This window comes from Symphodus melops (assembly GCF_947650265.1).
Source record: "Symphodus melops genome assembly, chromosome: 1".
In the NCBI taxonomy this organism is placed as follows: Eukaryota; Metazoa; Chordata; class Actinopteri; order Labriformes; family Labridae; genus Symphodus; species Symphodus melops.
The window spans coordinates 37009625-37022696 of record NC_136691.1 but is presented as its reverse complement, the minus strand read 5'-3'; the positions used below and the strand labels follow the sequence as shown (position 1 = coordinate 37022696).

The 13072-nt window shown below is 42.7% G+C and overlaps 2 protein-coding genes across 3 annotated transcripts in view; both read left to right on the top strand.

Moving 5' to 3' along the window:
- The window catches only part of LOC306822240 (multivesicular body subunit 12B-like), a 123021-nt gene that overhangs the window by 46501 nt on the left and 63448 nt on the right, over positions 1-13072 (top strand). The gene's annotated exons all lie outside the window — the stretch shown is intronic.
- lmx1bb (LIM homeobox transcription factor 1, beta b) overlaps positions 2712-13072 on the top strand; it is a 44711-nt gene continuing 34350 nt past the window's right edge. The window contains exons 1-3 of one of the 2 annotated variants that reach the window (XM_079362139.1): positions 2712-2942; positions 3286-3408; positions 3897-4083. In XM_079362139.1, the coding sequence (XP_079218265.1) occupies positions 3339-3408; positions 3897-4083 (257 nt within the window). In that variant the 5' untranslated portion in view covers positions 2712-2942; positions 3286-3338. Of the gene's footprint in view, positions 3409-3896; positions 4084-13072 lie in introns of both variants that reach the window. The other variant, XM_079362138.1, reaches the window with a different exon arrangement.

Here is a 13072-nt window from a genome sequence, read left to right as displayed (position 1 = left end):
GTGTTATTCTTCGTCGATATAAACCCAAACACATATTTTTAAAGACGTTAAAGCACAATGTTGACAAGTTAAGCTAGTAACATTTTTATGTATTTTTTTCCCCAAACTGTAAATCTGTCCGTTTGAATGAAAACGCAGTCAAAACTTTGCAAACATTCACTGATTTTTCGCTTTTCTTCCGCTGGTTATTTAACTAAATAGACTAATCACATTTTCGCTTTTTCCCCCAAAACCATGTATTTGGCAATCACTCCCTGTGTCATATTTTCGTTCTAAGTATTTGAAAAAAATAATCTAAAAGTGAAGCTCTTAATCCAAATCGCAGCTGTCCGCGAGGCTGCAGGAATGTGCGCAGCTGGAAGGGCGCGTGCTCTCTTACCTTTCCGATGGACGCAACAGTTCTGCTTACTTTTAGCTAAATTACTGAACTTTAGTAGAATGTATTTCCCCGTTCTCACACCTGCTCTAATGTGTTTCCCCCCTTTCGTTCAGAGGTGAGGGGTGGGGGGGGGGGGGGGGGGGGGGGGTCATGCAGAGGCTCATTAAAAACCCGCGAGCGAAAAGTTGGCGGATTGATTTATTGAATGAATGTTTGATGTCCTCGTTCACACAAGTGACTGTGAGTGTGGGGGCTGGCGGAGGACAAGCAGGATAACACAGGCTTAATCTGTTTTTAAAAACCGTATTGATTATTTTGTATTGATATTGTTCCGCTCATAATATCGCTTATTGGTATGATCCAATATAGTGTGAGGGGGAGGGAATTGGCCCCATGCTAAACGAGAAACTGGAATTAGGAAGAAAAAAAAAAAAATCTAAGCCGGGGTAGGATGACTTCATGACTGTCAGGTATGGAGTGATCTTATCAGAGAGAAGAAGAAGCCTACATCTGTGTCCTTTCATGAAATACAAAAATAGCCCTACTGCAAAACTGCACGTCCTTTATGCTTTGCATTTATGCGATGGCTCCACCCTTTTAGAATTTGTCAATGAATGTGAAAATAAGAGATTTCTCGCCTGTTGTAGCTCCTGTGTTTATCTGCTGCAGTTCCCTGACTGAGCAGCAGAGGGCGAGGCCAGCAGCGCCAGCTCCGTCTTCAGATCTAGGCTACAGGTCATCGCTTGGATGCATCACAAAGAACATCAGAGACAAAACTGGCATAACGGAAGGTAAACACTGAGGCAGAGTTGACATCAATCTATAAATATGTTGATTTTATTATCCTCCCCATCAATTCAATTGACCTTAATACACGAGTTTTAGAAGGGCTGTTTATTCAACACATCATTTCATAATATAATTATAGATCTACCATTATTATTATTGATAGTATACTATTGTTATTTTATTATTAATCTTTAATGTCGTGTCAGTCAGATGTGTACTTGTCTTTTAGGGTTGGTCTGCCGTCTATTACATGTAAATGTATTAATTTAACCGCTAATTCAGTTGATAATCAGGCCTGTTGTTTTAAAGTGGAATCACATAAAGTCAACATATAAACCAGCATGAGCTTCTTTGAACTTGAAACATGAATCTAGTTTTCCGTGTGTCTTGTGTAGTTCAGTTGTCTTGTATAAACTAGCTTAAAAAAAAAAGATCCTCTCATGCAGGGTGTCATGGAAGCAGTGCACAATCCTGTTAACAGAGTTGTTATTTTCGACAGGTTTCAGTGCAACTTTCCTCATGTCTCTGCTTCCGTCTAAATAACGCCTTAACGAAAATATCAACTCATCATTTATCATTCCCATTCCCAGTTTTTTTTTCTTTCGCCAATGTGCCAACTTCTGCAACGCCATCATGCCACAAGCAGGTTTACATTTATTATAATTCAACAATTATTTATACGCACGCACGCATACACACACACACACACACACACACACACACACACACACACACACACACACACACAAATAATACCATGTTTTAAGAATACTCAAGACAGCAAAAAAAGAGACTGCCGCTTTGTTTCTGCAAAATAAATCAAGCACACGTCCGTCAGACGTATTTTTTATCAAAGTTATTTTACATTAGTATAATCATTGGGAATATTTTCCGACGAAGACCCGGATCTCCATGTCTCACATATTGGCCCGCTCAGTGCTGCACAGAGTGCTGTTATCACTCTGATCACCAGGTGCATCAGCTGAAAGGAGACAGCAGCTTCCACTGAAAACAATACACAAAGAGAAAAAAATGCAAGAGATCTTGGCTCATCTCGGTTTGACGATGGGCCAAATATAACAATTTATCATTAATATAAAAAAAAATCTACATGCGTGTATACGTTGTGTTTGGTTTGTTGCTGAATTATCTAAAGAATTGTGCTATTTTCCCATAACGTGCATTATATTATACTTATACTTTTATATTATATTTAAAATAAAGCATTTTATTTGTTTTATTTTCCTATCATTTTTGAATTACTTTTAACTACCGTTGTTATAATGCTGTTATGTCATTGTTTTGCTGCATCATTGTCTGTAAAATATCATTTTTCTGTCTCTCGTCTTGATGGTCTGTGTGTGTGTGCGTGTGCGTGTATATATGTGTGTGTGTGTGTGTGTGTGTGTGTGTGTTGTTATTGGACTGTGTGCAGCACACTGTACTCTGCTCCAATCGCATCCCAACGGCGGTGAATGGGGGAAAGAAAAAAGTGAAGCCATGCATGCAGGAGTGGGAGGATCCACCCGCTTCAATCTCGATCTCAGACTTTTGCAGCGACAGGAGCACAAACCAACCAACCGTCCGCGTTACTTCTAAAGAGTTACAGCCGGCTGGGACATCCACAGACACACAATCTGCTTTAGATATTTTTGGGGGGATTTGTTGTCAACTTTTTCTTCTTCGTTTCATCCTTGACTAAAGTGTTATTCCGGGAAGAAGCCCCCGCTTTCACTGGTCGGCTTGAAGATTCCTCGGTCTGTAATCATAACAGGTGACTGTTCAGAGACTTTTACACCTTTATTGTTTGCTTTCTGTCCCTCCAAGCTGCTTTCACGCATCTGGGATGTATGTAGCAGGCTCAAACTATCTCTACTTTAGAACTAGTGCGAGTTCAAAGTCGACTTTTTTGCATTTCTTCCACTAAAGCTCATTTCCCATTTTCCTCCTCCGAGCTGCAGGCAGAGTGTGTCGGAACACCAAACAGTTTCAACAGGTTTCCACCTCGTCCCGGTTTACGCTCTACCTACTCCACGCAGACAGACAGACAGGCAGGCTCTGTGGATTTTCCCGTCTCAAGTCTGACTTTATTCGTCTTCTTATGGATATTGCAACAGGTCTGGTGTCACTTGAGCGCCTCTCCGTGGGAGAACAGACCGAGACGTGCATCATGCTGGACGGCATAAAAATTGAAGATCATCCCCTGCGCTCTGGACAGGCCACGCTCGGAGTCATGCTCGGTGAGTCTTAATTCTTTTAAAAAACGTAAGCAAAAACACTTACCTGTGTGAGAGTATTTTGTATTCATACCTTGGCCTGCAAACACTTTGCATGCATGCTAACTAATGTGTTGTTTCTTGATATTTACGCACGTGTAGACCGGCAAATATTCATGTTTATGCACGTAAAGGGACAAAATAAAATACATTTAAAGGACAATTTGAGTATTATTTTTTATTTAATTTTCAAGGAAGTGCATCCATTGAAATTCAGTCATCTTAAGACTGGATGGGTGATGTAGTCAGCAGGCCTTGTTGAGAAGAAAATGCCATACCCATCTATTATAATCGCTAGTTTTTATTTAATTGAAAATAATAAAACCCCACATACATTTTTTTGAAGGAAGCCAGTGTATAGATATGTAACGCTTTGAACTAATGACACACAATTCAAGTACTCGATTTAGGCCTTCTCTCTTCCTAACTCCTGTGCTGTTTTTTTTTCCCAGGGAGCGACTGTCATCATCCCTCCGTGTGTGAAGGATGCCAGCGTCCCATCTCCGACCGTTTCCTGATGAGGGTCAACGATTCCTCATGGCATGAGGAGTGTTTGCAGTGTACCGTGTGTCAACAGCCTCTCACCACCAGCTGTTACTTCAGAGAAAGGAAACTTTACTGCAAACACGACTACCAACAGTAAGCACAATATCTGCTCCTCTCCTTTCTTTCCCTTTGTGCATATCTTCAGATGGCTCTGGTTGGTGTGCAGTGATTAGAAAAAACGACATTGTGATGGCGTTGGCTGGCCTGGAGGCCTCATGTGTAGCCTATATGCCATTGTGTGTGAGTGTGTGTGTTTCATTTACAGTCTGAAAAGTCGCTCGGTTTGAAAAGCATTGTTTGATTTGAACAGGATTTAATCAAGTGTAATATATATCTATATATATTTAAACTAACATGGAAGGGTACAATTAGTAATAGTTTCTAGTGCTGGTTTAGTCGTAGTATAATTTTGACCCTTTTTCTTCTTGTGAAATTTGAAAAGTAATCAAATATAATGAACAGGTGGAGCTGAATTTCAGCTTTTTACAAAATGTGACCTTTTTAGATGAGAGGACTGGAAATGTGTGCATTAGAGTGCTCACACTGCAGGACGCTCGAATTGATCAGCGGTCATATAGGCTACCTGCTATATTGACGTGCTTGACTTTTATTATTGTCACGGTGGTTCATGGTATTTTCCACTTTTGTTTTTGCGGAATCAGAGGGCTGATAACAAAAAAAGGATGTGATGCCAATCAGGCCTGAGAACGTGCACGCGCGCAGTCTCGGTTTTTTGTTGCGCTCTCTGACAGCTGTGCGTCTGTCTTTTTGCTGGGTGCGTCGTGTGCTCTTAATTCATCACTGACATCGGCTTAATAATCACTTCAAAATGTAAAGCTGTATTTTTTAAAATGCTTTCTTTTATATCCAAAGATAGCGTAGGCTACATTTAAGTTTCTAATCAGCACATATATTTAATTCATATTTTATTTTTAAAATAAAAATCTGATGCAACGATTTTACTCAGATTTTCTTTTTATTTCACTTCCTGTCTCCCACCGGTAAAAATGTTTCCCCATCAATTATAAGACATATTTTTATTTTCGACTCTTTTTATTCTATTTATTGTGAGACTATTTTATTTAATTTGAGACAATGCGTTTTGTCATGCGGTACAGGAGACCTTGCAATAATTTAACGATGAAATAAAAATAGTTCGCTAAAAAAGCTAACGTAGACTAGAAAAAATCAGATTATTGTTGGGTTGTTGTTTTTTTTTTAGAAGTTTAGGAATTTGCGCACGCACATATTGCGCGCATAAATAATGTCAGGAGCATTAATAATTGAATTTAAATTTGTAAAATAACTTCTAGTAATGTGATACTTCTTGTGTATAGTGTGATTACAACAGCAGACTAGTAAAGAGATTAAGTATTTTCATTTGATAATTTACTGCAGCTAAATCACTGCAGCACAATCAATAAACATAACATTATGAATATGTTATAGCTTCTAATAATAATTTTGTTAAATATAGATACATGATAATAATGTTTGAATTTCCCTCTTGTGCATATTATTTAGTAATGAATAACAATTAAGTTTATTTTTCCAAATAAGGTGTATGACAAGGAGTAAAATGTCAACTATTATCCATGGAGTGAGACAAATTAGTAAATTTAATTAGTTCATTATCACATAAAAGCAGCAGAGATCAGTCAAAGTGGGTCAAATATTGTAACAACAATGCTTAGGGTGGCTGTTTGGCCTTCGAGGACCCTGGGGTGCCCCTGTGTTTCTCATCGCATGAGCGCTTTTCATGCTTGTCACTAAATTTTCAGCTTTTTGTGTGCGGCCTTTTTAACAATTCTACTTCGATTACTGGGACATTATGGCTCTCTGCTAGATACCTTGCAAGCAACAAAGAGTTACATCTATTGCCATGCGTGCCATTCATCCGGCTCTGTGACAGGAGCGTAGTCGGCTTATAACAATGGAAAAATTCATAGCGGTAACTCTTGGATACGGAGTCACAGAGTCACGGCTCAGAGGTGGCTGGAAGCAGAGAGAAGGATCTCTTTCTCAGGCCTGTTTTCGCACTGTTGACTTGTGGTTCTTTTCACTTTCAAAGCATTTGTAAGGAGAAAATGGCAGAAATTAACACACAGAGACAGAAAAGAAATATGGATTTAGCCTTGAGTCATTTCTTTACTTTTATCAGATATATAGTAAGCTCCATATTTGGTACATATTCCCTTCTCCTCTTCTACATTTGCTTCTACTAATGCTGTGTGAATCTGTGCCGCAGCCCAGATCGCACCATCCAAACACAACAACCTGCTGGGCAGCGGCCTGCTCTCACACTCTGTTATCCATCACATCTTTTAATTCTTCACCTCCTTTTTCTCACACTTTTTCTTTTTTTCACCTCTCCCAGGTTAAATGCTAGCTGCAGGCTCACCTCCCATCGCGCAGACACAAGTATCTCTTTTTTCCTTGTTTATTCCATTTGCATTGATGGGATACTTAAGGATGTAATTGGCACCTTTTTGACTTTTATGACACCCATTTAAGATGCATTTGTCAGCCCACAAACTGCTTTGGGCTGTGAAGAGAGCTGCTAGCCTTACAGAGGTCTTCGTGCCTAATTACATTCCTACAGCAACTGATTCATGCCCCGTAATCAGCTCTCACTGGCTATAATAAATCAAGGAATTGGCAAGCAGTCTTTTTTGGCACCTTTGGAACAGGTTTAAGTGCAGACGGGGGAAACAATTGTGTACTGTGTTATTAAACCTCCCACCAACACAGTTCAATACATCCCGCTGCATACGCTGCAATTATATAGTAACAAGATTGGATTTTATTAGCCTTTATTCCATATGTTTGCCTCCTTTTTTACGCCGCACTGTTGACCCATGTTTATCCTCACTTTGTATGTGTTTTTGTGAATGAGGATTTATTTTTTTTAAATTCAAAGTCTAGAAAATAAATCAAATTTACAGATGTCTGGCATGTTTTCCAGAGGGGGCAATAAAATAAAATTTATGCTAAAAGAGAAGAAACGCTGTGGTCTAGAAGAGCCTTTTTTTTTTTTTGCGAGAATATTTCAGAGCAGGTTTGATAAAAATTGAAGGCAAAAAGGCAGAGCTGTCAGTTGGACTGGAGCCATCGCCGTAGAGGAGGAACAAGCTCGAACGAGACGGGCGGTATGTAAAAGGTAGAGTGGAATTACACCACCCCGAGAGAGTTTGTTGTGCCCTGGTGTTTGGAGGTCAATTATACATCATTAGAAAGAGGGAGATCTTTTCCCCAGGGAGAGCTCTCCTCTAACCAAGCAGATGCTTTGAAAGGAGCGGGTGTAATAAGGCCTATCACAGGACAACACCCCTGTAATGGACTGCCTTGTTAGAAACTGCCACGAGCTCCATCTATAAAAACCACAACATTAACTAAAATATATTATACTGCCTGCTTGTGGGTCTTGCTGAAGCCTTCCTCTCTGGATATTTTTCCACGCTCTATAAAGTTTTACTGTCCGGCAAAATGTTATTTTAGAATGGTTCATTTGTAACTTTTCCAAACACACCAGCATGCAGGGGTTTTTTTTCTCTGATTTTTTTTATTCACGTGTTGTAAGCAGAATGAAATCGAGGTCACGGTAGTATGAGTAGTAGAAAAACACAGCGGTGATGAAGCCATAAAAAGCAGAGCTCCCAGAAACCTGTCTCACCTCCCGAGCACGCTGCTGGACGATCCCCCGGTGTGCTGAGAGCTGCTTTTTTAGAAACTGTTTGGAGTGCCCTCCTGTGAAATTGTTGTTTTTTAATTAGCTGTGCTTGGGACGCTGCAGCAGCTATATGCGTGTGTGTGTGTGTGTGTGTGTGTGTGTGTGCTGGAGAGATGCTGACGGCTGCAGGGTTTCTGTTTTAGTTCGACAAGTGTGTGTGTGTGTGTGTGTGTGTGTATTTTACTCGCTCTGGGACACTCCCGTGTGGCCTGGCACTTTGTGAACACTCATATGCACACCAAAACAAAAAGAGAAAAAAAAAAAAGAAGTAAGGATGCATTTTGTGTTGTCAAGCCAGCCGGGCAGTTTTGCAGTTAATTAAAGGCTGTCCTCAGTCTTGCTTCAGTATTTAAAAAGCAGCTCTGTGCTGTGGGTGTGCATTTCTTTTGTGCAGAGCTTTCTAACTTTCAGCAACACTTTTTTTTTTATAATTCTCCCTAAAAAGGATAAAAACGAGTCTTTAGTGCTGCTCTTGGGTAAATAAAAGCGAACCTCTACAGAGAGACAAATCTAATGTTAGAAACACTAAGCCGGATAATATTGCTTCAGCTTGCTGGGGTTTTTTAGTGCTCGGCGAGGAGCTGGCTGGAGCCGGCCCCGCTCCTCTGTAAGGAAGTATTGGGTTTTATGTCAACATGGCTCGGCCTGTCCCTGCAGCATACGAGGATGCATCATCTGTCATCTCATGGTTTGCTAACTCTCCCCCCAGCCAGCCACCCAATGTATTTACTCATTAAAGGACCTGTTAGAGTTGTATTTATTTGCATCTGTAGCTGCATCTTCAGTCACTGTTTTTTTTTTCAGGTTTTTTTTTTCAGCTTCCATAAAGAAGTCTTTGCATGATGAATATTTGATTCAAACGTGTTGTTGAACTCGTATGAATAGTGCTGTTATAAATTTCCCACCAGATCCATGCATTAAGGCTTTACTAGTCCACTGTTTATACTCACTGCAAGAGTCCTGAGATGCTGCCAGTAAATCTGAAGTATTATCAGGTGAATTCATGAAGGTTTATTTTTGTAGAGGCATTTCCGCTGTGTGTTTAAGCAGAAATGAGTGGGTGTGAGTTAGGGAGAGGGGGGCTAGAAGCGTACTAGTGCAGCAGTTGGAGCATAAAGCACTTTGCAGGACGCTCCGGGAAGCCGCAGAGGCTCAGCCACGGTAATGCCCATCACCACTATAGAGGCCAGACTGGTGGCGAGGGATGTGGAGCGAGGTCTATGTGGCTTTGTGTGTGTGTGTGTGTGGCGGGGGGGTGGGGGGGAGCGAGCCGTAGTGCCGGGGCGGAGAAGGATCTGCACAGGGATCTGCCTGGTGTGCTCACATTACACTGGATGATAGCAGAGGAACTCAAGCATGCAATTTGTTGGTAGCCACAATTTAACCTCATCTCCTAAAGCCGGCTGTTAGGCAGCCAGTGGGACATGTCAGTCAATCGGGAATGCAAATCAGTGACGGTGGAGAGAGAGCCATCGGCCTCGGCAGCGTACTGATTTTCATTACTGGCTCCAAGTCCTCAGGCCTTCAGGTTTATTTTCACAGCATGACAACTCTTCATAACAAAAAAAAGAAGCCTACCACAAACCATTAAAGGCAATTTACAAATTAGATTTTGGCTAAATCTGCGAAATACTATAATAGGCTTCTTAAAGCAGACAGCCGAGAAATACACACACTCAGCAAATGTTTTCTATTTCAATTTGCCAGATTACAGGTTTAATTCAGGAGAGTTTAACATTTTTAGTGTCTGGAGTTTGGCTGCAATGAACCTTTTATTTCAGATTCCCTTTAATGGTGTGTCTGTGGTTGGGAAATTATTGCTTCACATTTTTCACGTTTTCTTAATCACATTTCAGATCTGTTTGTCTCGTTTTGCTGCTGTACTTTGGAAGTAGCTCACACTTGTTTCTCCAGGCGGCCCCAACTCGAACGTGCATGAGAAATTGAGACATGGCCTCTGCTGCTGGCTTGCAGTATCGCTGCTGGCCCCAACTGTGTATACGTGATCCCACTCTGGAATGTTTTTCCAACACGTAGGCTTTTCACAGATACACTAGAGAGGACTGGCATCATAGTGGCAAGTGCTGCATTCAGACTGTTGTGTGCCCAAGGCTTACTCTCACACTCACGTCACACATTCTAGCTCTACATGGGAATGGGCAGAGCCGTGTGTTTGTCTACATACACCCCAGGTTTTTGTGAGGGTGTTGGCGCATGTGTGTGTGTGTGTGTGTGTGTGTATACACTTGCTTCCTCTCTTCTTCCTTTGTCTCTAATCTAAACTCTTCCCAGTGCCTCACATTTACTCTCTCGATTGTTAAGGCACATTTCAGCACCTTATCATAATTGCGACATGTCAAATTTGGACAAATTTAAATATTTTTTGCACAGACAGAATTCTTTTGTCTTTTTTTTTTTTTTTTAACCCCTTTAATCTTCATCAAATGAGATTAGCCCCACAAATACCGGTATTCCTGCCCAAAGTGACTGACAGAGATTTGCACTTTTATCATTAAGTGTGACACTAAGCTGGTCCGAGCTTTGTCTTGAATGGAGGGTCTGACGGAAACGGGGGCTCCTAATCCTTTTATTTGTGTCAGGCCCAGAAAAGGGGGAAGAATGGGGTTGGGGTGGGATGGGGCCGCAGAATGCCACGGCCCTTAGTCCCCCTCCAGACCCCGGCCTCCACAGCCAAATGAGCATGAGACTCATCTTATGTGGTCTATGCACTCGAGCGGACGCGTACACACTCAGGCGCACACATTTGTGCATCTACAGTATGTCGAAATGTTTGCTCAAGCACATGCACACGATTACAAAACATATGCATATGTTCACCTCGTTCTGCACCCGCTCACCAAAAAAACAGGATCGTTTTAGAATGTGCACCTTCACACAGACGAGCATGAGTGTGTCTATGAGTGCAGGGGCAGGAGTCTGAGTCGAGGATGAGATTAATAAAGTTTGCCGGTTTCCCTGGTCGAGGTCCAATGCTAGGCTTTTGTCTGCAGCTCACATCGGGGTCGTGGGGCTTCAGCTCCTTTTGTGTGTGCACCCTTGTGGTAATCCATCTCCAGCGGGAGTCTCCTGGGGCACTTTATTTACTCATTCAACTGTTTGGAAGTCTGTTAGACTGCAGATCAGATGCAGTGAAACCAATGTGATTACTTTAACCAGCACTTCCAGATTCCTGCCCAGCTTCTGCTCTCACTCTGAGCTGCTGTGCTCTGCGGGAGGGAGGGGAAGGTCCGCACTGCTCATCCCTCTCTGTCGGTCCTGTTTACCGGCCTGCTTTGAGGACCAGTCCAATATTCTGTGTTATGAAAATTCTGCCGTCGCTGCTGAACCTCCTGTGCCCACACACTGTAGAGCTGCTTTGATTCTTTCATTATCCGTGTGTGTTTGACTTTGTTATTTCCTCCCTTGCGTCTCCAAAATACAAGTTCCAAATCTGGCGTCTGACTAAGTTTCTGCATTTGTCAGGTCTCTTTCCTCGCTAGATCATAATTCAGCTTCATAGCAAGTGTGGTGTCACAGTGTAAAAACTAACATCTATGTTTTATTGCAAACAATGAGAGGGATTTGGTTATCCATCCATCAACATAAACCCAGAGCTATGTATTTGGGGCTAACCCCCTGTGTTAAACCATTGCAGGCTGTCAGGCTCTCTGAATTTACTCTCCGTCTCTTCCCGCTGGTGTGGCTGGGGAATTATGGTCGAAATCAGCTGCCAGGACCGGCATCCACAGCCAGAGCTCCCTTAACTCTGTTCTGTTTAGACCCGACAGTTGATTGGTGATGGCTGTCTTGTACCCCCGTACGAAAACAGTGCAGATTGGGTTTCTACACGTCTGACTCGCCCCCGTCCTCCCTGACCAGCCCCCCCACGGCAAGCCAGCATGATTTGTGCATGAGGTCCTGTGACCCATGGAAGCTTCAAAAAGCAGCGAGGGGAAATATTTGGATGATCCTGATGGAGGGGTGGGGGGGGGGGAGTGGAAATGTGGGAGCGGAGGGGAGGTGGAGTTGATGGGGGCTTCGTAAGAGCAGGGCTAAGCGGTTTAAGGCGAGGCAGATGTGGAGAATCTGCAGCGATGACAGGTGAGTGTGTGTGTGGAGAAAACCACTGCCTTTCTTGGATTCTTACAAGACACCCACCTCCGCCGCCACCTCCACGAGTGTCCCAGAGGACAGCTGATAACACAGACATCATGTTCTGCATACAAAAGGTGGCAAACAGTAGAGCGGACTGTATACGCAGAGAGTTTGAAAGAGGCATTTAATCATCAGGTAGCATGCCATGAAACTGATCATCTGTACCTCACCCCCTGCCTAGCCCCCCCCCCCCTTTTTTTTGTACCTTTGCTCTGCTGGCTTTGTATTAATATTTCCCAGAAAGCGCCGACTATACGTCTTCTCTGGGAAATTCCGAGACTTCTGAATGCTGCAAAATGATTTGGTGTCTATGAAGGGGATGGATGGAGAAGGGGATAAAACATAAAGATTTTTCAACATGTTTTTTTTTTTTGTGCATCTCACGGTGCTCTCTGGATGGAGAGTTCTATTCGCTTGCCTTGATAAGAAAAATGTGTTGCCGCAGGTAAAGGCTGTGTTGTTTGCTCCATTCATCTACATTTTTCTCCTCCAGCCGACGGTGTTGTTTGATTCAACCTCACAGCACATTATTTATGCACAGAATCTCCCTCTAGGGCCACTTTAATGGAAACCCCACTGAACAGAAATAGCAGTAGTAGGCTGAGGCTTCATGCAAATCCAAAGTCAGCATTTAAAAAAAAAAAAAAGCAAAGCTGAAGTCTGAGGCAACCCCAATCATTCTTTGGCCTCTATGCTTTTAGCGAGCCTCCCTCTGAGAGTGGGTGGGTTGACTGACCCCCTGGGTGTCTGTCTGCCTTAGCGCTGGCCCTGCTGGCCCAGCCTCGCAGGGGGAGCGAACTGTCCCGCAGTCTGGAGTCATGCTCTGAAACCAGAGCTCCAAAGTTGTGTTGGGATCCCAGCTGGAGAGACAGCTCTGAGCGGAGCCCTCTCGCAGCGTGTGGCCGGGGTCACTGCTGGCCTCTACCTTCATCGCTCCACTGTGCCTCTGCACAGCACCGACCAAGGATGGCCTTATTTATTGACCGGCAGCATTTTTTGTCTTGTTAGACTCACAACAGCTTTCGGAGAAGTGAAGTTTTGATGAGCTCGCGTTATCAGGCTCAGAAGGTTAAACCACAAGAAAATGTTTGTTCTGCCTTTGCAATTTTCTAGATGAATGTTTCGCATGACTTGTACTGTCAGTAAAAGCACGCAGTCAGTGCAAATTCGACAATGCCGTCATCTGTTATGTCTTTG